Source organism: Stegostoma tigrinum, chromosome 39 (assembly GCF_030684315.1).
Source record: "Stegostoma tigrinum isolate sSteTig4 chromosome 39, sSteTig4.hap1, whole genome shotgun sequence".
Taxonomy (NCBI): Eukaryota; Metazoa; Chordata; class Chondrichthyes; order Orectolobiformes; family Stegostomatidae; genus Stegostoma; species Stegostoma tigrinum.
The window spans coordinates 17,459,013-17,485,330 of record NC_081392.1 but is presented as its reverse complement, the minus strand read 5'-3'; the positions used below and the strand labels follow the sequence as shown (position 1 = coordinate 17,485,330).

The 26,318-nt window shown below is 47.8% G+C and overlaps 1 protein-coding gene across 5 annotated transcripts; it reads right to left on the bottom strand.

The window, feature by feature from the left end:
• Nucleotides 1-840: 840 nt before the first annotated feature.
• LOC132206616 (uncharacterized) lies at nucleotides 841-26,318 on the bottom strand. 5 transcript variants are annotated; one of them, XM_059640986.1, is made up of 5 exons: nucleotides 22,859-23,044; nucleotides 22,670-22,734; nucleotides 18,708-18,970; nucleotides 12,103-12,275; nucleotides 841-3,232 (listed from the first exon to the last, which is right to left on the bottom strand). In XM_059640986.1, the coding sequence occupies exons 3-5, from the start codon at nucleotides 18,952-18,954 to the stop codon at nucleotides 3,131-3,133; spliced, it is 522 nt and encodes a 173-aa protein (XP_059496969.1). In that variant the 5' UTR covers nucleotides 18,955-18,970; nucleotides 22,670-22,734; nucleotides 22,859-23,044; the 3' UTR covers nucleotides 841-3,130. The 5 variants fall into 5 exon arrangements, with proteins under 5 accessions (XP_059496969.1, XP_059496968.1, XP_059496964.1 ...); XM_059640985.1 differs by lacking the exons at nucleotides 841-3,232; nucleotides 22,859-23,044 and adding exons at nucleotides 8,944-9,443; nucleotides 26,277-26,318; XM_059640981.1 differs by lacking the exon at nucleotides 841-3,232 and adding an exon at nucleotides 8,944-9,443.

Sequence of the window (26,318 nt, the reverse complement as noted above, 5' to 3'; positions counted from 1 at the left end):
GTTGGCTGGAGAGAGAGCACTCAAACTTCACCTCTGACAGAGACAAACTGTCCAATCATTTGACCTTGCCAAATATCCTGAAATACTCAAAGTTACACCAACACCGACATCCCCGAGCCGGCCAATGTCCCTAGCATCGAGGCACTGACTGCCCTTAATTGGCTGTGGGAGGGCCAGGCATATCATTCACACAAGAGCCCTCAATCAGGTTCTCTACTCCCCAGCTTCAAAACTCCAGGTGGAGGGAGGAAATGCTTCAGTGATACCCTCAAGGCCATGCTGGCAAAGTGACGCATTCCCACAGATGCTGGGATTCACTGGCCCAAGACCCTCCAAAGTGGAGGAGGAGCATCTGGGAAAGCATTGAGCACCTTGAGACTTGCCTTTGGGGAAAAAATGGAATCCAGATGAAAATAGTGAGAGGAATGTGCTTCCCCACCCACCCCCACCCCGTGACCACCTCCTGCCCCAAGCGTAATGGAGCCTGCGACAGCTGCATCAGTCTGTACACCTATGGCCTCTCCCTGAGAGTGGAAAAGAGTCATCCTCTTCTGTGAGGGACCTACAACGATGAGAACTGAACAAAACACATGCTGCAACTGAATCCCGCCAGGACACCAGACAAGACGCTGCACATTTCTTTGCTCGAACTTTTATTGGAAAATTATTTTACAAAAATTAATCTTCCAAAACAAACAATGTTTTTTTAAAAAAAAAGGAGAAATCTAACCAGCATATTCTACAAAATGAAATGATCTATGTACAAAACATCACTGTACAAGGGGTCTGGGACACTGCTTCCACCTGCGCGCCCCCCCCCCCCCCCACCCCCCCCCCCAACACACAGCAGACTGTTGTCACTCAGGACGGGTCCCATCAGCTTCTCAAGACCACAGGACACCTTGGCATGCTGGGAACTTGTATTCTTGACCCCGGCAGAAATTCATGTCGAATGAAGTGGCAAAGCCCCCATTGAAACTTGTTGGGAAAAGGGAGTTGGGTGGTGGAAGAGAAGGGGGTGTAATAGGCACCAGGCTCTCTTATCGCCGCTTCTGCATGCCACCCACCCAGAACAAAAGTGGCCCACCGATCACCCAACCCCACGTATCCCGAAGCATCTGCATTGAGAGTCTTCAAGTCAGAAGCAGGTGACGTCGCCCATCTCCCCACGTGGCTCAGCAGTCGGGGAAAATGCACCTTCTCGCTTTCGTGTAGCAAGGGAACAGAAAGATCCCAGGTTCGAAGCCCGGGGTCCACCCGCATCTGTTGGCTCAGTCAGAGTGGACCTGGGGTGCAGTGTTTCTTTGGGGAGGTGGGGAACGGCTTCAGTGTCCCCTCTCAAGTCCAGGAATGTGAGGGGTTGATGGCGGAAGTGGGGTGGTTACGCTGGGTAAGAATACCAGTCCTGGTTCTCCACTCTCTACAGCCAGCCTTAGGCACATTGTGGTCAGATTACTCATTACCCAGGTGCGCAGACTGACCACTCACTGTCCAACAATGCAGGACTTCAGCATTTGTACAATGCAGGGAGGTTGGAAAGTGTAGCAGGCTGTTTGATGGGCGGCAGGATCAGTCTCTCACAAAACGAGATTGAACTTCCCAGCACTATTCACTCCTTTAGAAGGCAGCATCCCTTAAAAAGGGCAGATTTCTTGGAACACACGTCTTTTTTACCCAGCCCCATCACTGCTACTGGCCCAGATTGAACACAAGTGTTCCTCAAACAGTTTTGTTTCATTCATCTAAAACTTCATTTGGTCTTTCGAACTAACCAAGGACTCAAACTGAAACAAAAAAATTCACACAGTAATAAATAGTTTCGAAGCCCGTTTGATGTAAAGTAATCACGAAACACTCAGCTTTCCCATACAGGGTGCACCAAAAGAGACATGAGAAATACAAGGAACCAACTGCACCAGAATTCATCCCTGAGGTGACTTTGAGTGATTGGTTATACAGCTCATCGATCCAGCTGTTGCACAGCTATTGCTACATGTTGAAGAAAACTTCTCCTTTCCCTAGAAAGTGCCTGATTTTTCGCAACTGCCCCAATTTTAAGGAATCGATTTTACAAAGACACACTGCATGTGGTGGGGGAAGGGGCCACAGGCTTTGACATGCAGCTGAGATATCCTGAGAGCTACAAAAAATACAGCGTCTGAAATTCCACAGACAGTGTCTATTTTCATTAGGCTCAAACCTACCCACTGCCCCAACCCCAAACAAGCACCTTCAAACTACAGCGAGCCTGACTTTCCTTTCTATCAGACCGTCCCCCAATTTGGACTTTTACCAGATCTTCGGGTTGCATGTTTAGTTCTGGAGAGGGAGGTTTGGTCACAGAAACTGACAGGATGAGTCGGTTGGTTACAGAACGCATCTCTCTCAGGAGCTCACACAAGGGGAAATTGTCAATCCCAAGGGAGATAGAATGCACCCATTAGAAAATGCTGGAAAAATCATCAACCAATCTCTGATGGATTCCCCTGAGATAATATCCACCACAAGGAGAGCTACAAACAAGTCTGGGTCTATAAATGCAAACTGGAGAAGTGGTTAAACTCTCTCCACATCGTACAGTACTTCAAAATCTAAGTGCAAAGCTGATGTTGCATTATAACCTCAGCAATGGAGGGAGATTCTCATCCAGTTTTAACCCCGAGCTCCAGGCAGTGCTAGGACCATCCAATGCCCTTTTCAACCGCAACCCTCCCTGTGTCTCTACCTGACATCCAACTCCTCACCTCAGGTTCACACAGAACCCGATCCTCCTGAAACTAAAGGCAGCGGTGAAGGTGTACCCTGCTTTTGGTCCGAGATCAGGAGGCTCTGCTCTGCGGGGCTTCCGGGGAGCTTGAGGTTATTTCGGATTAAGGAAAAGCACAGGAACAGCTTTTTGCTACAGACCCTTACGGAAAAGGGAGGTTTACAGTAACCATCAATCGCTCCAACAAGAATATCTACATCTTGGCCCTGAAAAGTCGTCGTTCTTTTTATCTCTCTTTCTCTCTCTTCTTTCATCTCGTCCGTCCAGCGGAGTCAAAAAAGTTTCAGAGGGGGCCTTCCGAATTCTTTTTCCGATGGTCCCCTCACGGATTGGCCGAGTGGCCCTTCCCAAGCTCCTGAGAGTTCATCTCCACCGAGGCATGCGGAAGATGGCCATGGTGTGCATGAGGAAGTTGACAAAGGTCCAGTACCAGACTGGCCAAGGCCTTCGGTCCCACTCCTCAACCTGTAACATCAAGGAGGACAGTGAGGTCGTTATTTCTTTTGGCCAATCAAGAAAGTGAATTTCCAATTGCTAATACAAAACTTAGAGATGCAGTAAACAGGAGCAGGTGTAGGCCATTCGGCCCTTCGTGCCTGCTGTACCATTCATTACGATCATGGCTGAGCATCCAACTCAGTCCCCAGGTCCCATTTCCTGTCCCTACCCTGGGATTACCCTTCATTCTCCTCATCTCCAGTCAGTACGATCCTAACTGATCCAGTCTTTCTTCATATGTGAGTCCTGCAAGCCCAGTGTGGTAATCTATATACATTATGACAATCTTACTGTTTCCAATACTTGCGTCCTGCTGTCAAAACTGTGTGTCACATTTTTATCTCTCAGAATTTACCATCATTAATTTCTCCTATTGATAAATTCCTATTCAGTTTGCTATGTCAACAGCCGTGGCGTTCCTGCCATCTCTAGGCACTAGATGTCTCTGTGGAGCTCACATGAGGCCCCATTTCAATTTCCTTTTTGTTTTGTTTATGCATCAACTGTTCAAGGAAAAGGTTACAAGTTATTACCAAAACAGTCAAATGTTATTAAAATACTCAAGGGAACTTGGATGAACTTACATTTGGGACATGTTCAGACAAATATTAGATTTCCACCAGAGTAAACACTGAATGTAAGAGAGTTGTTGGATTTTTTTTGCTCCCTCGCACACTGTTAACTCAGTATCAAAACCGCTGCCCATCCTGTGGGTGAGTTTTATTCATTGCCATGTTCAGAGTGAGCAGATTCACTGAACATTCTCTGCGGGAGACTCCTGGTCACTCTTTGTTAAACTTTGCTGGTTCCTGGACTAGCAACGTCTCTATTTTAAAATTCTCATGCTATTTTCAAACCCCTCTTGCCCATCCCTATCTGTACAAACCCGTGCAGCCTTAAAACCCTCGGAGTCTCACCCCCTTCCTACCTCTTGTGCATCCCCTGGTTTTAATCACTCCACCACTGGCAGCCCTGCCTTCAGCTGCCTGGGCTCCGAGCTCTGGAATTCCCTTCCTAACCCTCTCTGTCCCTCTCCCTTCTCCTTTAATACCATCTTGAGCCCTTAATCCAATCCCCTGTTCAGGGCAAACTTGGTCTGATAACTTGCCCACCTTATGAGGTTAAAGGTGTTATTCAAATGCAACATGTTGTTGAATCACTGCACTTCTGTGCAGTGTGAACACTAGACATTGTCCAGCTGGGTATTTAGAGGGCAAAATATCAATTCAGATTTTGGTGGGGACAGCTGGTTTCCCCATCTCCCCTCTCCCAAAAGCACACATGATCCCATTACCTGCCTCAGTCTCCTGTTCCCTGGCAACACAGTGTCTCAGTGGTTAGCACTGCTGACTCTCAACTCCAGGGACCCATGTTTGACTGTCTGTGTGGAGTTTGCACATTCTCCCCGTGTCTGCGTGGGCTCCTGTCCAGAGTCCAAAGGTGTGCAGGTCAGGGTGGACTGGCCGTGCTAAATTGCCCCATAGTGTTTGGGGACGCGCAGGCTGGGTGGGTTAGCCGTGGGAAATGGAGGGTCACAGCATTTCTGGGTCTGGGTGGGATGCTCTTCAGAGCGTTGCTGTAGATTCAATGGGCCAAATGGCCTCCTTTTCCACGCTGTAACATAAAAAAATAGCAGCAGGAGGAGGCCATTTGGCTCATTGAGCCTGCTCTGTCATTCTACAAGATCACGGCTGTTCTTTCTCATGGACTCAGCTCCACTTACCCACCCTCTCACCATAATCTTAATCCCTACACTGTCCGAAAATCTATGCTTGCCTTAAAAAACATTAATTGAGAAAGCCTCAACTGCTTCACTGGGAAGGGAATCCCACAGATTCACAACCCTTTGGGTGAAGAAGTTCCTCCTCAGCTCAGTCCTGAATCTGCTTCCCCTTATTTTGAGGCTGTGCCCCTTAGTTCCAGTTGAAACAAACCCCCCCGCCCCCGCTTCTATCTTATCTATTTCCTTCACAATTTTATATGTTTCTATAAGACCCAACCCGCCACTGATCAAAATTCCAGTGAGTACAGTCCCACTCGCCCTTCATAAGCTAACCCTGTCAACTCTGGAATCAACCAAGTGAACCTCCTCGGCACCCCTTCCAGTGGCAGGAGACCAAAACTGTGGGGATTCTATGATTCCCAGTAAATTAAAACTTGCTAGAGAAAGCAGTCCTTTTGAGTATCTGTTATCGTTTGACACAGCAAGAGGGGACTGTACATCGAAGCGTGTTTAATTTGAGCAGGAGGCTTGCAGAGGGGGCAGGGACCTAGACTCCTCGACCACAAGGAACCAGCAGCCTGCTTCTTTGTGATGACAATCAATTTGTTTATGAGCGAAAGGTTGGGCTGGTTTGGGATTATGCCTAGAGGCAAGCAAGTGGAGAGGGAGTCACGAGACAGTCAGGCAGCTGCCCAGTGAGTCAGCAACTAAAAATAAACCCAGCATATATAGAGAGTTAAACAGGACGAGAGCAGCAAAGCTCATAAAACTACCTCGCACAGAGCACATAGTGACTCAGAGGGCTCACCATTCCCACACTAACAGAAGCGTACATTTCTGTAACGCCTTTAGCAGCCAATTGCCCCAACGTGTTTTCACAGAAGTGTTAAAGCAGAAATTAAGACGTGGGGAGGCACTAGCGTTCGAAAGCTTGGTCAAAGAGCCGGGTTTTCGGCGGCATCTTTATGGATTTATTCCTGGAGCTGATGGGGTGGTTGTGTAACACTATTTCACAGACAGTCGAGAGGGAAGAATACCCAAACCCCTCAGCATCCTGGCCAATCCCTAAACTGGCATCTCCAGAACAAATTAGCGCGTGGGATCTTGCTGTGTGCAAATTGGCTACCACCTTTCCCATGTGACAACATGTCAGAGGGGGGAGGCAATGGCCTAGTGGTATAATGGCTGGACTGTTAACCCAGAGACCCAGCTAATGTTCTGCAGACCTGGGTTCAAATCCTGCCACGGCAGATGGGGGAATTTGAATTCAATAAATAACTGGAATTAAGAATCTAATGGTGACCAGGAATCTATTGCTGGGGGGAAAAACCCATATGATTTGCTAATGTGAAACTACCATCCTTATCTGGTCTGGCCTACATGTGACTCCAGACCCACAGCCATGTGGTTGACGCTCAACTGCCCTCTGGGCAATTAGGGATGGGCAATAAATGCTGCCCAAGCCAGTGACGCTCTCATCCCATGAAGAAATAAAGGAAAATAAAGAGAGAAGCACCTCAGGGGGCTGTGAAGCCCTTTGGGGCATCCTGAGGCAGTGAAAGGCGACAGAGAAATGCAACACCCCACTTCCTGGTATTCCGCAGTTTTGCTTGGCAGGGGGAATGCTATCTCACAGTAAAGCCACAATGCAGCTACGTTTACAGCTCACTTATCAAAATACCCCGGCCTTAGCAGATTTTCTTGGTGCAGGGCCTGAGCCACAGTCAGCATTCATTCAGCCAGAGTTTGGATTTTTAATCTAGTAGTTGATGTCAGAGACCTGGTCTGGGGGGAATTCTATGAGGAACCAGAATTTTTGCACAGGCCCAGTATGTCAGAGATGCACAAATATTTGGAAGCACATCAAATGATGCCATTTCTTTGCAGTTTCATTCCACCAATTGCAATGAGTTGAGAAGTTTTACCAATCCGCATGTTCCGTTCTACCCTTCCCGGACGGGATTGCTTCAGGAGTGAAGGATTTGGGTGTGTAATCCAGCGTTGTGTTGTGGGGGCTTGGGGGATTAATTAGCAAGTGTGCTCATTAAATAACAATAAGAAGAAAAGTAAGGTGTGGACCATTCAGGGAGGTCATGTTGGAACTGTACAGGACTACAGCTGGAGTACTGTGTGCAGTCCTGGTCCTCGCGCTGTAGGAAGGATGTGATCGCACTGGTGGGAGTGCAGAGGAGATTCGCCATGATATTGCCCGGGGCTGGAGCATTTCAGCGATGGAGAGAGACTGGATAAGCTCGGGTTGTTTTCGCTGGAGCAGAGAAAACCGAATGAAGTGTATAAGATGATGAGGGGCACAGTCAGAGTAGCTAGGAAGCAGCTTAATCAAAGGGTCGATATCCATTTTAAAGTGAGAGGGAATTTGAGGAAACTCTTTCTGACCCAGAGGGTCTGGAATGCTCTGCCTGGGAAAGAAGCCGAGGAGGGGGACCTCACAACTTCTAAAAAGTAGTTGGGATGAGCACTCAAAATATCATAACATTGAAGTTATAGGCCCTGGGGCACTGGTGTAGATTTGGGGTTAAAGCTGTGTGATCAGCCTTGATCATACTGAAGGGAGAAGCAGACCTGATGGGCTGAAGGGCCTCTTCTGTATTGGGTGATTCTTTCAGCCGATCGAGCCTACTCAACACAATCAAGGCTGAGGCTACAGCTTCACTCCATTCCGCATCTGCCTCAGTTCCTCAGAAGACCAATGTCTCAAGCCCATTCTTAAATACAATCAACATAAAAAGTGCCAGAAATCACAGCGGATTAGGCAGCATCCATGGAGAGAGACTCTTAGAGTCACCTCGACTCAAAAGGTTAGCTTGCTCTCTCTCCATGGATGTGGCCTGTTCCACTGTGATTTCCAGGGATTTTTTTGTTCTCAGTACAGAGTTCAGCAAAGCTCTGACCTTAAATACATTCAACAATGGAGCACTAACAGTCCTCCAGCGTGGAAAATTCCAACGGTTCGCAACCCCTTTCCGAGTGAAGAAATTTCTCTCTCATTTCAACTAAGTAGCAGGGAAGGGGTGTCATAAAAAGATCCCATGACATGTTATTTTGCAGGAACGTGAAATGGGATGTTTTCCCCGACACCCTGACCCACATTTGTCAATTCGCCTCAAGGTCGTTTGTTAAAACAAAAAACTATTTCAGAGCATTGGCAGCAAATAGACAAGAGATGGGAGATAGCTGGAGAAGGCTGGATGACTAAAATTGGCCGCAGCAGCCCTAGAGAAGTGGGCCAAGGGGTCGGTGGTGCCAGGGAAGGAATACTTCAAAGTAAGCAGCTGTCAACCGAGGAATGCAGTGATGCTCCTCACCGTTCAATAGCCAGGCACACACCAGGAGTTCACACAAGCACAAAGAGCAACCACACAGGAGGGGTGCTCACGGGGCATTGGAGAAAAGGCAACATTGAATCCCAAATCTCTGGCTCAGTCACTGCTCTGCGTGTGTCATTCTAAAGAAAACATCAAGACCCATCAATCTTCTTTAATTCGAAACCACATCCCAAAATAAACCAACTTGTTTTTATGGTGCATGCGGATTTTCAAAGAAAAAAAAACGAAAGTTGCGTCAGAGACAGAGTAAAATTGTACTTGTTTTTATGTTTCAGTCATCTCAGACACCCTATGGGAGTATAGAGTGGCCTCAAAGCAGACATCTCTTTTGTGATTCAAATCAGTGCCAAACATTTAGGGTCCCCCTGATGCCCCTCAGTTACTGAGGAAGGGTTGGAGGTGACTGTTCCGTCAGGTTATCTGTGATATCACTGATTTTTAAACTGAAAACTGGGCAGGAAAGGTGGACCTGGATTTAGCAAATCCCCCACCATGACAATATTTCTTTTTATAGTTAATGGAGCGTGGGTGTCGCTGACTGGGTCCAGCATTTATTGCCTGCCCCTAAATACCTTGGAGTGAACCTCTGCAGTCTTTGCGGTGTAAATAGACCCACAATGCCCTTAGGGAGGGAATTCCAGAATTTTGTCCCAGAAACAGAGAGGGAACGGCGATATATTTCCAAGTCGGGATGGTGAGTGGTTCAGAGAGGAGCTTGCAGGGGGTGGTGTTCCCATGTACCTGTGGCCCTTGTCCTTCGAGATGGAAGTTGTCATGGGTTTGAAAGGTGTTGTTTGAGGATCTTTGGTGAATTTCTGCAGGGCATCTTGTAGCTGGTACACACTGCTGCGACTGGGCATCGGTGGGGCAAGGGAATGGGATGTTTGTGGATGTGGTGCCAATCAAGCGGGGGCTGCTTTATCCTGGACGGTGTCGAGCTTCTTGAGTGTTGTCGGAGTTGCAAGTCGGGATGGTGAGTGGTTTGGAAGGGAACTTGCAGGGGGCGGTGTTCCCATGTATCTGCTGCCCCTTGTCCTTTGAGATGGGGTAATGGTGGTAGGTTTGGAAGAAGCTCGCTGCTGTTGGAGTAAGTTATGCTCCCTTCAGCCTGTCCAAGCAAACAATGTAAGAGTTACAGGTGAACTCAGGAGCTGCAAAACTCACTGAATCATCTAGATCTAAGTTGGTTTGGAGCCGACAGCCACACACACACACTGCCTGAGAAGTGCCAGGAAGGCAGACAGCAGATAGTCACCCCAAGGGCACTATTACACTCCCTGCATCACACCAGGTTTAAATCGCAGAGACTAGCTCAGTTACCGGTCCCAGCTGAAATCAGGTCATGGGGCAAACTGAGTCCTACATTTCTGCAGCGCCTTTCACAATCTCAGGGACCCCCTCAGTCACTGAAGCACTCTGAGTCAGGTTGTAAGGAAGGAAAGGCAGCAATCACTTCCACTGAAGCACTACAGGGTGGAAGCAGGCCATTTGGCCCGCAGAGTCTGCACCGACCCTCTGAACAGCATCCCACCCCATCTCTGTGACCCTGCATTTCCCCATAGCTAACCCACCCAGCTTGCACACCCCGGGCACTATGGACAATTGTGGTTGGTTGGCTCACCAATCTGTGTGTTTCTTCCCTGATGCTGTTGGTCCTCAGTGCAGCTGGGAATTCTGTTTTGCTGGCATCTCTGTAGTTATAGTTAGGTCCGTGGGTGACGACAGCTTTCTCTGTATCTGTCTGAGAGGTTTCTTATCCAGGTATCTGAGCTACAAATCTACTCTAAAACTATGGGGCAATTTAGCATGGCCAATCCACCCTAACCTGCACATCCTTGGACTGTGGGAGGAAACCGGAGCACCCGGAGGAAACCCACACAGACACGGGGAGAATGTGCAAACTCCACACAGACAGTCGCCCGAGGGTGGAATCGAACCCTGGTCCCTAGCGCTGTGAGGCAGCAGTGCGAACCACTGAGCCACCGTGCCCCCTCCATTTGCACATAGTGAGCTCCCAAAAGTAGAAACATATCAATGACCCAAATAATTTTTTGGTTAGCATTATTTGAGGAATCAGTACAGGGAGTATAGCTGTGAGGTTGTTCGATGAATACAAGATGTTGTTCCCTCAGTGTTTCTGGTCCCTTGCCTGTAGAGATAAGGGAGGATGGCTGTGCGGGTATACTGTGTCATGCAATATTTACTAAAAACTGGCACATGCTCGTGTGGGGGTTTCAGGGCTATACGTAAACAACCTCTTTGCACGCTCATAGTGAAGACTTAACGACAGAAGAGAAAATGAAGAGGAAATGAACAGCTGCCCCTTTAAATAAGTACAGCAGCTCTACATATTTCAGAAACTATGACACTTCACAATTATCAAACAAAACTGAAGCAATTCAGATGAGACAAATCCAACTGAATACATAAGCAGAACCATTGAAACTCATAAAACTTCAACAATAATCCTGCCTCTAGTCTCCAATTTCATTTTTATTGTGCCAGGTATTCTCCCTTCGCTCTTTAAAACCCTGAAGCTTCCTGTCTCTAGTACGATTCATCATCTACCTCCTGGGCAACAGTCAACGATCAACACAAACTTAGTTAGTGACCAAGTGAATTTAATCCCTTACTCGTGACTTTTTTTCTTAAAAAAACTGACTGGTCTCAGTAAACGTCAGCGTAAATCTGTGAAAATTTGTTCCATTAAAACCCAGCTGCTCTCACTGTTGTCTCTTTAGGAAATATTACTTGCTTCTCTTGGGCATTCTAACCCCATATGTGACTCCAGTCCCATTCCAAAGGGCCTCCCCTTGCAAATACACTAGTTGTTCCAAAGGGGAGGCTCACAACACACAGGCAGTAAATACAAGGGTCGAAACTCAGAGCAAAAGTGATAAAGCAGCCAATTTGCAAGGGCACTATTGATCTGATTCAGTGATGTTGGTTGAAGGGTGCACGAACTTTCACTCTGTATTTTAACCCTTGTTGACCCTGTCCCAGATGTGTTTGATGTGGATGGAGTTGAAGGAATTTTGTGTTCACTTGAAGTTTGAAGACTAGGGATAGTTTTTCAGCCACTCACTTTGGCAGGAGTTTTTAATGGGGACGGTGTTGAGGGAACAATGAGTTGAGGGGTGAATGTTGGCCAAGTCATCAGGGTGACCTTCCTCACTCTCACCCTAAGTTCAAGTGCGCAAATTGAGTTTCTCTGAAGAATGGGGATAGGTCTGCAGTGGTTAAAAGAACAGCTCCCTGCTCTCCCAGGTACTGAGTCCCATAAACTGGAGCAAAGGTCCCCACACTGACACTGGGGAAGTAATGACCTAGTGGTATTATTGCTGGACTGTTAATCCAGAGACCCTGATAATGTTCTGGAGGCCTGGGCTCGAGTCCCACCACAGCAGACAGTGGAATGTGCATTCTACAAAAATTTGGAATTAAGAACCTAACAATGACCCTGAATCCAGTGTTGATTGTTGCGGAAAACCCATCTGGTTCCCTAATGTCCTTTGGGGAAGGAAACTGCCATCCTTACTTGGTCTGGGCCTACATGTGACTCCAGACCCACAGCAATGTGGTTGGCTCTTAACTGCCCTCTGGGTAATGAGGGAAGGGGCAATAAATGTTGGTCTGGCCAATGATGGCCACATTCCACAGACGAAACAAAATCCTTGCTCTGTAGCACAAATTGCCACCTGCCCACCACACCCCCACCCCGAACAGCGAGGGAGAGACAGCAGGAAAGAGCGTACCGGCTGACTTACCCTCTCCATGTGGTAGGTGTGCAGTTGGTCTGCCATTTGTCGGAGCTGGATCCCAATCTGCCGGATAATGGCATCATCGTCCCCTCCATCCTGCTGGGCGTTCCCGCCCCTTAGACTGAGCGGTGAGACAACCCCTTCCTCTGCTCTGATGGTCTGAATCTGCCGGGATCCACCTGGAACAACGCACACAAGAGGGTCAGAGCAGGCCCAAGCATTGGGCACCAACATTTAGTATTGTCCTCAACACCCACACCCACCCCATCAACTCTTGCACTGCTATATCAGATGGCAGAACACACAGCAACTTCCATTTACATAGCACCTTCTAATGCAGCAAGCGACAATGTTCAGGAGAAGAATGACGTCACTCGGCCCATCTGCTTCTGCTTCCAGTAGGGTAAACAAGACACCACCCAATTCTGAAGCACATGAGACAGTGAGATGGATAGACCAAAGCTTAGTCAAAGAGGTCAGTCATAAGGAGCATCCACGAGGGAGAGATATGAGTGCCGAATCAGGGAGGGAGTCCCAGCACTTGGTGGGGCCAGACAGCTGCCATCGGCAGAGCAAATAAAAACCTGGATGCGCTCCAGGCCACAGTTAGATGGATGTGGCTATCTCAGAGGGTTTTGGGGGCTAGACAAGGATAGAGGGAAGCAAGAGCATGGAGGGACTTGCAGACCAAGATGTTAGTTTAAATTCACGGCCCAAGGCATTGTTCTCCCAGTTCAGTGAAAGCCACTCAAACAGGTTGTGCAATCAGACATTATGTTTCACAACCTGCTCGAAGACATTGGAAATGAGCAAGCAGCTCTGAGTCCAGCACAACCGTTTGCAAATATTAAACAATATATTTCAATGACTCAAGTGCACATATTCGTACATCGGTAGCACGCTTTCTTCGGAGTTAAAATGTCATGGCTTAGAGTCATAATCAACAGACTTCAATGCAAACTGGCTATCGCAGTGCAGTACACAAATAAAAAAGGATGCACTTCACCGTCGGAGGCTCAGCGCCGAGGGAGCGCCGCACTGTCGGAGGTGCTCTCTATTAGATGAAACTGAAGACCTGTCAATCCACTTGGGTGGGCGTAAAGAGATAGTAACTGTGGCAGGAGTGTTCTCCCGGTACTCCTGGACATTATGAATACGCAAAAGCAAAATGCTCTCCAGATGAGTTGTTGATATCTAGTGCAATGGGATTGTGAAAGGCCTTTTATTGAGAGAAACTAAAATGTTTTCACATGTTTACATATTCTCTGTTTGGGAAAGGCACATGCTACTACCACAGCCATGTGCAAAAACAGCTACGACAGGTCATATTTCTGTGCATCACATTGAGCCTCCCTTCCATAGGAGTTAGGACTGATCACACACAGCAATGACCTATTTACTGACTTATTTCATAACCTATTACTTGGTTACTCACAGATTTCCCCACCATCTGTGGCAATTGTTCTCAGAGTTCCTGTTGACTGAAGTCGAGACAGATCAAACTGGCTTAGTGTTGCTGAGTGTATCCTGTCCTGGAACACTCTGGACAGATGCCATGTCACACAGCCTCTCACTTGGCAAACCTCTCATTAGCAACCTGTCCTTTCTAAAATTAGGCTAATCTCAGTGCCCAATAAACTTTGGCCCCAACACGGCCCATTCAATTTCTTTTATCGGCAACGTGCCTTTCACAAAGAGGTCTGATTCTATGATTGCATTCACAGGTAAGCTGCAGCCCAGCACTAGGATTGCTGTTTATTTTTAAACACGTTAAAATTGTCTGGGAGGGGTGCGCGATGTGGGGCTGGGGTTGGGGGTGGGGTGTGTGTTGTAGGGAGTGTTAATGCAATGTGCAAGGCGCGAAACATTTTAGCTGCATTTTGACAAAAGTTGCCCCGAAAGGACAAACAGCCGCGATGCCAGGCAACTCAATGTTCCTGGAAAGGATGTGGGGATTGCGTTTCCCTAGCACCTATCAGCACGCCCAACTCCAGAAGAACCCCAAAACGCTTTGCCGACAATGAAGCAGCTTCAGGGTGTGACTAACGGATGGAACTCTGCCGATAATTGGCACACAGCAAGATCCCACGAAACAGCATTTTGAGGGGACAGGAGTGTGCATTGGGTGGGAACCAAACCAGGTGCAGCTTTTATGGTCTGATGCCAGGGTGAGGGTGGGGGTGCATTATACCTTGGGAGATGCCGGTTATCAGATTCGACCTGCGCTGCATCTCGCTCCTGGGGCCTGTGCTTTTAGACATGTTCCCTGGGTGTTGGGGAGGGGGAGCGGTGGCGTTTGTGGCTAGGTGCCTAGGGCAGAGCAACCTGACCCTGCAGCAGCTGCTGACTTCAAACATGAGGATGTTCTGCTGTTTATGTGGAATCTGTGCTTTAGACAGTGCCTTACCATTGGAACGTGCCAAAGGGGCCCTTGTCCTGTAACTGAACAGACAGATTCTCCCTGGGGACTTATAAACGCCTTCTCTCTCTGTTCCGAGATGCCAGAACTGAGATGTTGCAACTGCTGGGAAAAGCTCAGCAGGACTGGACTATTTTCTTTGGAAAAGACAAGACTAGCGGGTGGGGATGACCTGACAGAGATGTTATGAAAGGGGTTCGACAGGGTAGACATGGACAAGATGTTGCGACCTGTGTGTGAGAGCAGCAGTGCCATCAGTGTCAGACAAATCCAAGCAGGAACACTGGAGAAACACCAGTAACCAGACAGTGTGGAACTTATTCCAGTAGTTGCAAGACAAATAACAAAGACACATTTAACAGGAAAGTCATGGAGAGAGATTGGGCATTACTGGGTTTGTCTTCCTTGGAGCAGAGGAGGCTGAGGGAGACCCGATTGAGATGGATAAAATGATGAGGAGTGTAGACAGGAAGGTAGAGGAATCAATGGCCAGGGGCAGGGTGGGGGTAGATGTAAGAGGCTGCAGGTTTGGGGGGAATGTGAGGAAAAAAGCTTTCATCCAGAGGAAGCTGGAACTCACTGCCTGCAAGGGTGGGAGAGGCAGATTTAAGAAATGTTTAGATGGGGAAGGCATACAGGCCCACGGTCTGGAAACTGGGATTAGAATAGATAGGTGAGAATTTGTAACTGGCTGGGATTTGAGGGTTTGAAGTATCTTTCTCTGTGCTATAGATCTCTACGACTGTATGTAACTAGATAAACATACAACAGGGAAAGGAATAGGACAGAGAGAGAGAGAGAGAGAGAGAGAGAGAGAGAGAGAGATAGAATAGGGGGCTAAAGTGAACCATAAATACCAGAAATAGACTGAATGGCCTACAAACATTATAGCATCTTGTATGTATGAAGATGTTTTGGAGACACAGGGTCACAGGATGTGGCGGGTAGGGGTCTGGGGGTGTGGGGATCATATCCCAGCAGTTTTACAGAAAAGTACTATCTTGGAAGACAGTAATTCCAATTTTTATGACCCAAGCTCTGCTGATGGGCCGTGGGTGAAATGTGATCCTGGTCACTATCACAGTGTTTCGTTCACAGCAACATCCCCTTAAGAATGCTCTTCACTGATGGAATATTTCAAACTTCAAGGAGAATATGTAACTCTTCACCCCACCTTAAACAAGCTGATATATCCTCACAGGAATATGATGTGGGGCTGGACATTGCACCAAAACACATTCAGTACACACAGCCAAGGCCCCTTCCCCTGCCCCCACAGCCACCCCCCCAATACTCTCCTGCTCCTCCAATATCCTCCCCATAACCTCCCCCGCTCCCTACACCCCACCCATTTCTCAAAACCGTCCCCAATCTCCAATACCCTGGCACTCTGCCAATTCCTTCCCATCACCCAATACTCTCTCCATGCCCCAATACCCCCCTCCAATACCCTCCCCATCCGTCCCATTGCCTTACCCTCCTCCCCAATATTCTCACCCCCCTCTGTCATCCTTACTGTCTACTCATACCCCTATGCTGTCCCCATTCTCTCATTCCCTCCCCATTCCCCAAAACCCTACCCCTTCCTCCCATAGCCTCACCCTCCTCCCTAACATTCTCACTCCCTTCCGTAACCCACGCTCTCTATTCATACCCCCATACCCTCCCCATCCTCCAATACCCTAACCCTCCCTCCCTTACTCTCACCTCCCTCCCCTTATCCTCATTCTCTACCCATACCCTCACTCCTCCCCGCCAAATATCATTTCTCGCTCCCCCAATATCCTCTCACTTCTCCCAATACCCTCACTCTTCCCCCAACAGCCTCTCTCTCCTCCCTCAATATCCTCACTTCCCAACCCAATGCTTCCCCCTCCACTCAACACTCTCATATTCCTGTTTTTCTCTCTCCTCAGAGATTGTAAGACCTGTTGAGCTTCTCCAGCACTTTCTATACTTCATTTCAGATTTCCTGCTTGTGCTTTGCTGTTTCTGATCCTGGTGCTGGCTCCTACGAGAGGCAAACGTACTGTACAGGGTTTGACAAAAGCACATTCTATCCCCAGGCAACATGGAAAACCTCAGCAATCTACAGAGGTAATAGGAACTGCCAATGCTGGAGTCTGAGATAACACAGTGTGGAGCTAGAGGAACACAGCAGGCCAGGCAGCATCAGAGGAGTAGGAAAGCAGACGTTTCGGGATCCTTCTTCAGAAAGTGCAGGGTCCTGACCTGAAACGTCAGCTTTCCTGCTCCTCTGATGCCCCCTGGCCTGCTGTGTTCCTCTAACTCCACGCTGTATTATCTTAGCAAACTTTAGGTGTCCCAGTGGAGACCAGCTTCTACCCCCAACTCATGCTGTACCCGAGGCCAGTGCCCTGCACTAGTCAGCCACAGCATGAATTCGCAGGAGAAGTGACACAGGGGTGGAGGCAAACCTAAACTCTGGAATTCCCTTACTAGCGCTCTCTCCATCTGCACTACTTTCACTTTACTTTTGACGTTCTCACTCTCTCTGACTAAGTCTTCACTCGTCCTCATGTCACCCTAATGGATGTACACATCATTTGCCCAAAGACAATCCCATAAAGTGCCATGAAATGTTTTCATTAATAAAGCCTGGAGAGGGGGAGGTTATGGGGAGGGATTGGAGGAGCAGGAGAATATGGGGTGGGGGGGTGGCTATGGGGGTGTGGGAAGGGGTCTTGGTTGTGTGTACAGAATGTGTTTTGGTGCCATGCGGATGCAAGTCCACATCAGCGACAGGCCTGAAGGGAAAATGAAATTTCACAGTCCAGCCTTCCAAAAGGGGAAACTTCACATGGAAATAACCAGGTTTAAGGATGAGGCACTTTGAAAGGGCAGCACAGATTCTCTGAGATTTATTTGTTTTCACTGTTTTGACAAGTCTTTCTAAATGATGTCAGAGATAGTAGGAAGACGCTGGAGAATCTGAGATAACAAGGTGGAGAGCTGAATGAACACAGCAGGCCAAGCAGCATCAGAGGAGCAGGAAAGCTGACGTTTCAGGTCTAGACCCTTATCATTTGTTGAAGAGGAGTTTTCACATCGTTGGGACAGTGACTCATCCCAAATTTGGTTTTAGTAAGAGTTTCAGTGAGCAAACTCAGGTGTCGCAGACAGCATTGTAGGTTACTGTCACACAAGCAGCCAGTCTGCTCACCTTAAGAAGTCTCTGTAAATAAAGTTATATTTTCGAAGTGGTTTGTGTTACAAATATTCAGAAGGTGGGGTGGGGGGGTGGTGGAGAGAGAGAGGGAGAGAGAGACACCACACACACATTCACACACATTCACTCACACACACAAACACACACACATAAACACTCACACACACACACACTGAGGGGCATGTCTGAACTTGTCTGGCAAGGCACAATGCAGTATGAGCTAAAACACCAACTGACAGAGCCATCTAAATTCACTCTTAACATCCCCTCTCCTCCAGAAGAGACCCAAATTGGGCTGGACAGCAGACTTCTAGGAATGGCCACTGCCCACCAGGACCCCGAATATGGGCGAGATGCTCGGCCATGAGAGATATTGCAGCCAGATGAGCTGAAAGGGGCATCGACATCTCCTTGGGTGGTACTGCAGGCGAGTGTGCCACTCCTCATCCAGTGGAGAACCAGGCTGAGCTGACCACATGGTTAGAGGTTCCATCCCTGCCCCCAGCCCCCCCACCCCTCCCCTCCCTATCTGTTTGGGGTAGTCCAGCTGGAAAGGGAAGTGGTAAAGATCACTTGGGGCTCACACCGTCTAGTGAGTCCCGCTGAAATTTCTGGTAAAGACGGCCTAAGGGGCAGTTTCGGCAAACCTGCGATGCCTTTCACAGCCAAATAGCTGCCTGGTACACTGATGAGATTTCTGTGAAATCCATAGTGTTATTTCCTCTGCTCACCTCTCAACAAAAAGGGAAGTCATCTCGGCATCTCACCCCCTCCATCTAGCATAACCAGGCACGAGACCAGACTTTGGTGGCTATTTGACTACAGGAAGAATCGCAAACTCCTACGGTCAGACAGCAGGGTTCACACACGAAAGAATGGCAGCCACTGTGGAACCAAATCGCTGGGGTTAGAGATGCCCCACACAGCAGCCCTTCAAGCACCAGCCGAGGGAGAGGGAGAAAACAGGATATCTAAAAGATACTGCGTAATTTAGAGTCTTACCGGCAAATGAGCTGCTGGTGGTCGCAGTCATCCCACAGGTGAGCTGACCCCTGCGGCCTGAGGATGTCACTGAGCAGTTACTGTATTCTGCCTGGTGCCTGACAGAATGGGCACAAACCAGGGGCAAAGGTGAATATTGACCCGATGTGCTGGCAGTGCAGTTAGTGAGGCTCGTCTGGACTTCCCTCGGAATGTGTTCCTGCGTGTGAGCATCAGACGAGTTTCCATCATCAAATGGTTTGGCCATGTTTGCTAAACACCTGCTGGAAAACAAATGGCACAGCTTAGTGCCGGCGAGGCCTGCATTTACATAGCACCTTTCACAACCTCAGGTGGTCATCAATTTCACATCCACTATGTACTGACTGTAATGAGGTTGAATTTTGGATAATGCAAAGGCCAATTCGTGCCCCATAAGTTGTTCATAGGATCCCTACAGCTGGCCATTCAGTCCATCAAGTTCACAAACCTTGCATTTCCCACGGCCCACCCAGACCTGCACATCATGGGGCAACTTAGCACGGCCAATCCACCCTAACCTGCCCATCTTCGGACTGATGTGGAGGTGCCAGTGTTGGACTGGGGTGAACAAAGCCAGAAATCACATAACTCCAGGTTATAGTCCAACAGGTTTATTTGACAACACAAGGTTTTGGAGTCTCATTCCTTCTTCAGGTGTTGGGGGGGAAACCAGAGAACCCGGAGGAAACCCACGCAGACACGGGGAGAATATGCAAACTCCACACAGACAGTCGCCTGAGGGTGGGATCGAACCTGGGTCCCTGGTGCTGTGAGGCTGCAGTGTTAACCACTGAGCCACCGAGCCACCCTTTGCTTTAGCGTTATCAGTTGTGGGCTAGCTATTGGCCCGAATACTGGGGAAGACTCTGCGATTTTCTTTCAATAACTAGCACTTTTGAGTCCACTTGAGAGGATGAACAGAGCCTCTGTTAAATGTCACTTCCAAAATGGGTTCCTACAAATAGTGCATCATTCCCTCAGTACTGCACCTGTCTGCATTAAATATTCAAGTTTCTGGAACAAGATCAGAGCTCACAATCTTCTGATTACAAAGCGAGAGAGAAAGCTACCCACTCGGCCACAGGATGCCCACACAGCTCTTGCTGCAGGCAGCGAAAGGCAACTCACTTTCTCGACTTAAAAGGACTGTTTTTTTGCAGCAAACTGTTCCCCCAAAAGGGAACTCCCTTGCGTAACATCAGCATACAAAGTGTTCTTAATCGCTGTCAAGCGTTGAGGACTGATGGCAAACAATGTTGTAGCCTCCAGGCTTCTGGTGCATATCTTTAACCAAGAGCAGCCTCTCCCCTTAATGGCCGTGGTTTCTGTATGGCCACTGTGGCAGAAGTGGGATTCACTTAAATGGGATACCTATCTCACCCTCGCTATTATCTGCCACTTCCTCACAAACTGCCCCCCTCATCCACAGCTGGATTCCTTCGGAAATGTTAACCCCACAGAGCATTATTTGTGATGGACTTCGACTGTCTGGAGAGCTGGCTATTCGACTATGAAAAGTGCCGCTCTTCTTGACTCCTCTTGGGTTGGCGGGGGTGAGTTCAGGCTCCTACACAGAACCAGTGGCAGATATACACCCTCCCCCCACCCCAGAAGCAGGAGAGATCTGAATCTGAAATCAGGGTGTTGCAGAGTCCATTGCTGCGGGGGGTTGGGGGGGGGAGTGGATATTGAGCAGAGGGGATGCAGAATGAAGGAAATGGCAAAAAAAACAGGCAAAAGAACCAAAGGTGACATGAGAAAGGAAGCGTACACAGCGAGTTTTTTGTGCTGCCTGAAAGGACAGTCAAAAACGGTGAAAAGGGAGTGAAATACACATGTGAAAAGTTGCAAATGATGTTGGGAGAGAGGAGGGCAGTGGAATTAATTGTAACTCTTTCAAAGGGCCACCACAGTCTGATGGACCAAATGGGCCTTCTGTTTTGTACCAATCTATTTGACACAAAATTAAACTTACAAAAGGTACAGTGAGCAGATTAATTTTATTTGGCATTTAGGGCTGCAGGGTGTTATTAACACTGGCAGCAAATTGCAACTCCCCCTGTTTACAATTCCAAATTCAAATCTCAGTCATGACAAAACCAAACTTCCTCTTCGACAATTTAAATAAGGATTAGAGCTGGGATTATGCAAGTGGTTTAGATAAACAAACAGAGCTGCAGCAGTACCCACACCTTAGTGTTTCAGCTACCAACTCCCTCATGGAGGGGCTGTTCAAACAAAGTTCCCACTCATTCAGTGGTGTTTAATCTGGGTTCAAACTCTGACCTGAGCTCAATTAGCCGATGCCAGGTAGACAGCTGGGAGGAGGAAGGTGAGTAGGGCTGACCCTTCTAGTCACGAGGTGAGTGTGATGCCCCCTGCAGTCGAATAGCCAGCTGACAATAGCTTGGATAAGTGTGGAGCTGGATGAACACAGCAGGCTAAGCAGCATCTTAGGAAAGTTCAAAGGACATGTGAGGGTCACAGTTTTTTTTTTACATAGAGAGTGGTTGGAGAATGGAACCCACTGCCAGGGGTGACGGTGGAGGCAGATACAATAGGGGCATTTAAGAGACGGTTGAGAATCAAACCTTATTGCTGTGGGTCTGGAGTTACATGTAGGCCAGACCAGGTGAGGATGGCAGCTTCCATCCCTAAAGGGCATTAATGAACCAGATGGGTTTTCCCCAAAATTGGCAAGGATTCACGGTCATCGTTAGCTTCTTAATTCTAGATATTTTATTGAATTCAAACGCCATCATTTGCCGTGGTGGGATTCGAACCCCTGTTGCCCGAATGTTATCTGGGTCTCTGGATAATAGCGATAAAGCACTAGGCCATCACCCACCACTAAGTATTTCAGTTTGCAAGGAATGCAGGGATATGGACTAAGGGCAGGCAGAAGGGATTAGTTTCATTTGGCATCGTGTTCGGCACAACATCGTGGGCTGAAGGGCCTGTTCCTGTGCTGTACTGTTCTAACAGGTATCAGCTGCCGAGGTTGGAAGCTGCAAGCCAAAATAGGGGCAAGGAAGTGGCACGCATGTCCCTTTAAGGGGGTGGAGGAGCTGCTGGTGTTGGGGAGGAGGCAAGGCGCGCTGCAGATCCCGCAGCAGCCCATAGTGGGCGCCCTCCTTCCTCTCGGCCACTCCCTGGGCTGCGGGTTGTTTGCAAACAACAGCTCACATGTGGGGAACATTTACAGCGGCAGTACAAAACAGAAAAGCAGCGCGCAGTTCATTCAAAATGCCAGCAAGGCATCAAAAGTCGTGATGTTTCCACCAGATTTCTCTGACCGGTTCGTTTCTTAAAATGACAAAGGAAAAAGAAAGACCAAAATAAAATAAAATCAAGCGTGGAAGAATTAATTCCAGCCAACTTTTAAAATGCGATCACAGTGGAAAGGCCGAAGAATGAATGACTCTTGATACTTTTTTTCCTAACGGTCATTTTACTTTTAGAAAAGAAAAAAAATGACAGGCACCGGGGAGAGAGAGAGAGAGAGAAAAATAAAGGGGCATTATCGCTTTAAAATTCAGATTCTCACGCCGAGGCATGACATGACATGAGTTTGGGAAACGAACGAATATCGTCAAACATATTGACATTTGAGGAGGAAAAACATTTGGTGGAAAGCTTTTAGCTTATTGCAACTACATTACAGAGATTAGAAATTCGGACTCTTAATTAAACACAACACTGTAACCGAACGCTGAGCTTATTCAACATAAATTTCTACCAGTCTAAATATTCCCATTAATTTTGCATATTCCCAATTCTGACTTCAGACAATCGCACGAACATTAACTGCAAGGAATTATCAATCGGGAATAAACTGTTATGTGAGCGAGCCTCTCCAATCTTGAGAGTAACATTGTGACTAACAGTATCGGAGACTGCAAAGGACAAAACAATACATTTCACATCACACTGAAACTCACCTGCGATCGGCTCCACTTTTAAAACACCATTGTCCAGACACACAGCCCTGTGTTTCCAGCCGTCACTTTTCAGAGGAGATTGTTGGAAAGAGGGGAAACAAGTGAGTGTACATTTAAAATCTTAATCGCGTCAAGACAACATTCACTTTCAGTGCAATTTCAGGGAAGCGCTGATTCACAGAAACCTACCAAAAGGCAAAGTCCTGCGCACTAAATAAAACCCAAAATCCTTTCCCCTTTAGGACGTTTTTCTGGGGATTGTGGATTTTAGATATAAATTATCGCAGTTTCTCCTCTCTCTCTCTGAGCTGCTCAGATGCAGTGAGTCATTCAGAGTCCATGTAAAAACCCAAACTGAATTCTCACTCAGCCTGCCCTCTGTCACACACTGTGCCTGACGTAACGCCTTGTCTGACAAGTTAGGGCTTGTTACAAAGTGGGAGATTCCCCTCTTAAAGGGCTAGCGTCCCCGTCAGTATTTTCCTTTCTCCTTTCCTCCATCCCCACCCCCACCAATACCTCCCTCACGGCCAACTCTGTGCAAGCCACATTACCACCATCACCCTAGTCCCCTCCCCCCCATTTTATTTTTATGAGGGGTCTCTTGCTGCACTGTGATAGCATCCCTACCTCTGAACCAGGAGGGTCTGGGTTCAAGTTCCACCTGCTCCAGAGGTGTGATGGCTCAGTGGTTAGCACTGCTGCCTGACAATGCCAGGGAGCTGGGTTCGATTCCCCACCCCCCCCCCCCCCCCCCATCAACCCCAGGCAACTGTCCTGGTGGAGTTTGCACATTCTCCCTGCATCTGCGCGGGTTTCCTCCGGGTGCTCTGGTTTACCTCCCACGGTCCAAAGATGTGCAGGCTAGGGTGAACTGGCCGTACTAAATTGTCCCATAGTGCAGGCTAGATGGGGTAGCCATGGGGAAATGCAAATTTATAGGGTAGGGTGATGGCCCAGATGGAATACTGTTCAAACAGCCGTGTGTGGATTTGGTGGGCTGAATGGCCTGCTTCCACACTGCAAGGATTCTATGAGATGTTTCATAATGTCTCTGAGCATGGTGATGTGAAAAAATAATCTTTGGGAGGCTTCTGCAGTTCAGATGGATTGGCCTATCCACTTTGGTGCAGGGGCCCTCACTGTTGCATTCTTAATCCCATTTCCAGTTTGTTAATTCCCTTGAAGGTTTGCTCAAATGAATGCAGAGAGCATTCAACCGGTTTAACCACCAGCAGCCTGTCTCCCAGTGCTGCAAGGAAAGAGAGTAGAAGCCAACACAGATACATTTATTTATTCCCATGGACTGTGATTGCTGGGCCTGAGCCGAGTGCGTGGACTGAATTGATTGTTTTGTTGCCCGGGTGAAGCTTCCTTTGGAGGTGAATCACAGTTAGGATATGATACAGAGACTTTCGGAGAGATAGCCCATTCATACTGCACATCCTATTTACAATTCCTTCAATCAGCGTTGAAGTTGACCCCATTCCTATCCAACTCCCAGCTGAAGGTGTTGGCTGTTACTGTGATTGAGACATAACTGGGGTAGGAGCTTCGATCGGTTCACAGAAACACAGCCCTGGTTGTTCTCTTGGGTCCAGTATTTCCGCCTGTCATTTTTTACTAACTCCCACTTGTCAATGCAGATATCAGTTGTTGAAAAGCTATTCAGCTACCGAGGGCATTATCACAAAACACAATCTTTGGCACACCTGGCTCACACATTCACCTGGCACACTCACTCACCTGGAATGCTCACTCACCTGGCACACTCACTTACCTGGAATACTCACTCACCTGGCACACTCATCTGGCACATTCACTCACCCTGCATACTCACACACCTGGCATACTCACCTGGCACACTCACTCACCTGGCACACTCACTCAGCCTGCATACTCACACACCTGGCATACTCACCTGGCACACACTCACCTTGCACACTCACTCACCCTGCATACTCAAACACCTGCATGCTCACACACCTGGCACACTCACTCACCTGGCACACACTCACCTGGCATACTCACAATGCACCCACCTGATAAGCCCAAATGCTTGGCACACAAACACTCCCTGGCTCATGCACATACATCCTGACATACGCACATCCTGGTGTGCACACGTATGCACACACACACACCCTGGCACTTACACCCACCCACTGACATACACAGACATAAATACATGCCTTAGGGTGCTCTCTCGCACATGCACACACAGACATGCAGACAGACAGACACACTCACATAGACATACACAGAGATAGACACACAGACATATGCATTCAGAGAGACACACACACACACGCACACTCATGTAGATACACACATTCACACACACAGAGAAACACATACACACACACAGACTCTCACACACACGCATATACACAGAGGCAGAGACTCACGTACACACACACACACACACACACACAGACACACACATACACAGAGTCTCTCTCTCTCTCACACTCAAACACACACACACACACACACACACAGACTCTCTCTCTCACACACACACACAGAGACTCACACACAGACACACACATACGCAGAGTCTCTCTCTCACACACACACACACACACACACACACACACACTCACGCGCAAGCACACACACATTTGTACAAATACTTGCACATTTGCACAGTCTCCTGTAGGAGTCATCAGGCAGCCTTGAGCAGCATTAACCCTGGTGTTTTCCCATTTCCCTCATCCAGACTCCTCATTGAGAGTGCTGCACTGAAGATCAGCAGAAACCAAGGAGTTAGCCTGTGCTCTGTGTTAGAGAGTGGGTTTACTGCTGGGAGACTGGAACACTGTGAGACAATGCTCACTATCCCCACCCCCAGCCTTCCCCTGGGTTTGTCTGGAGTCCAGTGCTCCATATCCCCAAGAATATTTTTCTTTAACAACAACAAAAACAAAGTTGCTGGAAAAGCTCAGCAGGTTTGGCAGGATCTGTGAAGGGGAAAAACAGAGTTAACATTTCGGGTCCGGTGAGCCTTTCTCAGAGCTGGGACCTGAGCTTTTCCAGCAACTTCATTTTTGTTCCTGATTTATAGCATCCACGGTTCTTTCGGTTTTTATTTAACATTTTTCTTTTAATTGTCCATAAAACCTCCTGACCAGTTCTGATTATTCATGCGAACCAGCACATACCTTTTTATCCCAGATATATATAAGAAAAGACTAAGACATTATAAATGGGAATTTTTAATTTGCTAATTATGTACAGTCGGAACAAATCCTTTCCTCTTCGGGTTTTCTCCATACATCTTGTGATGGCTCTGAATTTCCCTGATTCTGCATCACATTAAAACCATTTACTCAAACAATCACACTGGCAACCTCCTGATTTACTTGAACTACAGCTGACACTAAGCGACATTCGGAGATATTAGAGCAGGTAACTGAAATATGACTCACAGCAACAGAGAAGTTCAGTGCAGGAATTCCAGACTCTACGTTTATAACACAGAGTGCTCTTGAGAATTAAGTGACTTTTTTTTCACTCTCTATATGACTTCACTGCGAAAGCATTTTGGGTTTTTATTGTAAGGTATAGAGGTTTAGCATTTTTTTTTACAAAATACTGTACTCACCCACGAAGATGCTGCAGGTACTTACTGGCAAGGTTCCTAGAG

Bases quoted from the DNA above. Each gene is read 5' to 3' on its own strand.
- LOC132206616 (XM_059640985.1), bottom strand. From the start codon at position 18,954: ATGGCCAAACCATTTGATGATGGAAACTCGTCTGATGCTCACACGCAG. The intron at 12,276-18,707 runs GTAAGACTCTAA...GCGTTGTTCCAG, and splicing joins CACCAGCAGCTCATTTGCCG to GTGGATCCCGGCAGATTCAG. The intron at 9,444-12,102 runs GTAAGTCAGCCG...TTGCTTGGACAG, and splicing joins ACACCTACCACATGGAGAGG to GCTGAAGGGAGCATAACTTA.